The 1,752-nt window shown below is 34.1% G+C and overlaps 1 protein-coding gene across 1 annotated transcript; it reads right to left on the bottom strand.

The window, feature by feature from the left end:
• Positions 1-2: 2 nt before the first annotated feature.
• LOC104983986 (olfactory receptor 52A5-like) lies at positions 3-533 on the bottom strand (the record flags this gene model as incomplete). Its single annotated transcript, XM_010833555.1, has 1 exon — positions 3-533. A coding segment is annotated over exon 1 (531 nt), but the record flags the coding sequence as incomplete, so codon positions are not given.
• Positions 534-1,752: the final 1,219 nt, after the last annotated feature.

Here is a 1,752-nt window from a genome sequence, read left to right as displayed (position 1 = left end):
GAGATGACCGTGGTTTGGTAGAATTTCAGATGACATTTACTAAGTACCAGCCATGGTGCTACAAGTAAGGCAGCCCTGAGTGTCACCCCAACTCCAATGTGAGTCAAAAGTTGTCCTGAGAAGACAGGGACATGTCTCAAGTGGTTACAGATGGCGACATAGTGATCTAGGGCCATCGCCAGCAAGACACCTGATTCAACACCCTGAAAGGAGTGAATAACCCACATTTGCAGAAGATATGCTTCAAAAGAAATCTCTGTCAAATGAAGCCAAAAGATGCCTAATATTTTGTGGAGAATACAGGTGCTAAGTGCAATGTCTGTGGCCCCCAACCTGGCCAAAAATATGTACATAGGTTTACACAGGCTGTTTTTATGTTTGATTATCATTATGATTAGGGAATTCCCAATCACAGCTACAAGGTACATGAGACGCAATGAAATCCCAATCCAACACTGCACTGACTCCAAACCAGGAATCCCGATGAGTGTTAATATAGAAGGCATGAAGACTGAGCCATTGGATATGAGCATGTTGATTTGATTAGTAGAATCAAGGAGTGGTATGTTGTGTCATCTTCTGATTCCTGTCAAGAGTTTATAAGTCAAAGAAGAAATTCATTTATTTTAGCTAAATATACTTTAGATTTGGGTGATACCACTTTATCGTTTTTCTATTATTGAAATATACCTGACAGATAACATTTTGTAAGTTTAATGTGCATGATACAGTGACTTGATACACTCATATATTGGAATATGATTTCCACTGTAGTGTAGGTAGCATCTCTACCATGTCATATAATTATATTTTCTTTTTTATGGTGATAAGAAATAGATTCTTAGCATGTTTGATGTTTATAATAATGTCTATAAAACTATACCATGCATTAGATTTTCAGGTCTTATTTATCTACTTATTTATCTGCATGTTTGTAACCTGAAACAATATGCCCACTGTTCTCTGAGCACTCATTCCCAGGTAACCACCATTTTACTCTTTGAGTTCATTTGTTTAAAGACTTTGCATATAAATCTTATGATGTAGTATTTGTCTCTCTTTGTCTGACTTATCTGACTTAACATAATATCTCTAATGTCTATTATTATTGTAACAAATGTCAGGAGTTTCTTCTTCCTGATAGCTAGACAAATTAATTATCCAGGAAATGCAAATCAAAATTACCATGAGATATCACTTTGCTACAGATCTTCCATCAATAGACAACAGAGAACAAGTGTTGATGAAGATATGGAGGATAGGGAACATTTGCTCACTGTTAGTGGGAACATAAATTTTTCAACCTATAGAAAACAATTTTGAAGTTCATAAAAAAATTCAGAAAAGGGTCTAGTGTATGATCCAATATTTCCACATTTGTTTGTATGTCCAAAGGAAGTAAAAATATGATAGTGAAGAGACATATGCAGACCCAGCTCATCTATGTTTATTGTAGTATCACTTTCAATAGTCAAGAGGTGGAAACAACCTTAGTACCCATGAATGAATAAATGATAAAGAAGATAAACAAGATGAAATATGCAACTATTGTTTCCAGTCTAACTACGGCTCTTTAACCTTCTATCTGCTGCTTAGAGACTGGGATTCAAATTTAGCATATACCATTTATTTATATACACACACACACACACATATATATATATATATATACACACACATAAATATATATATATTGCATGTTATATATGAATATATGAGATCTTTAAGAATTTTAAAATATTTTATCTTCCT

The sequence above is a fragment of the Bison bison genome, unplaced genomic scaffold (genome assembly GCF_000754665.1).
Source record: "Bison bison bison isolate TAMUID 2011002044 unplaced genomic scaffold, Bison_UMD1.0 scf7180017863731, whole genome shotgun sequence".
NCBI classification, from domain to species: Eukaryota; Metazoa; Chordata; class Mammalia; order Artiodactyla; family Bovidae; genus Bison; species Bison bison.
The sequence above is the reverse complement of the archived record's forward strand: the minus strand, read 5'-3'. Positions and strand labels throughout refer to the sequence as shown.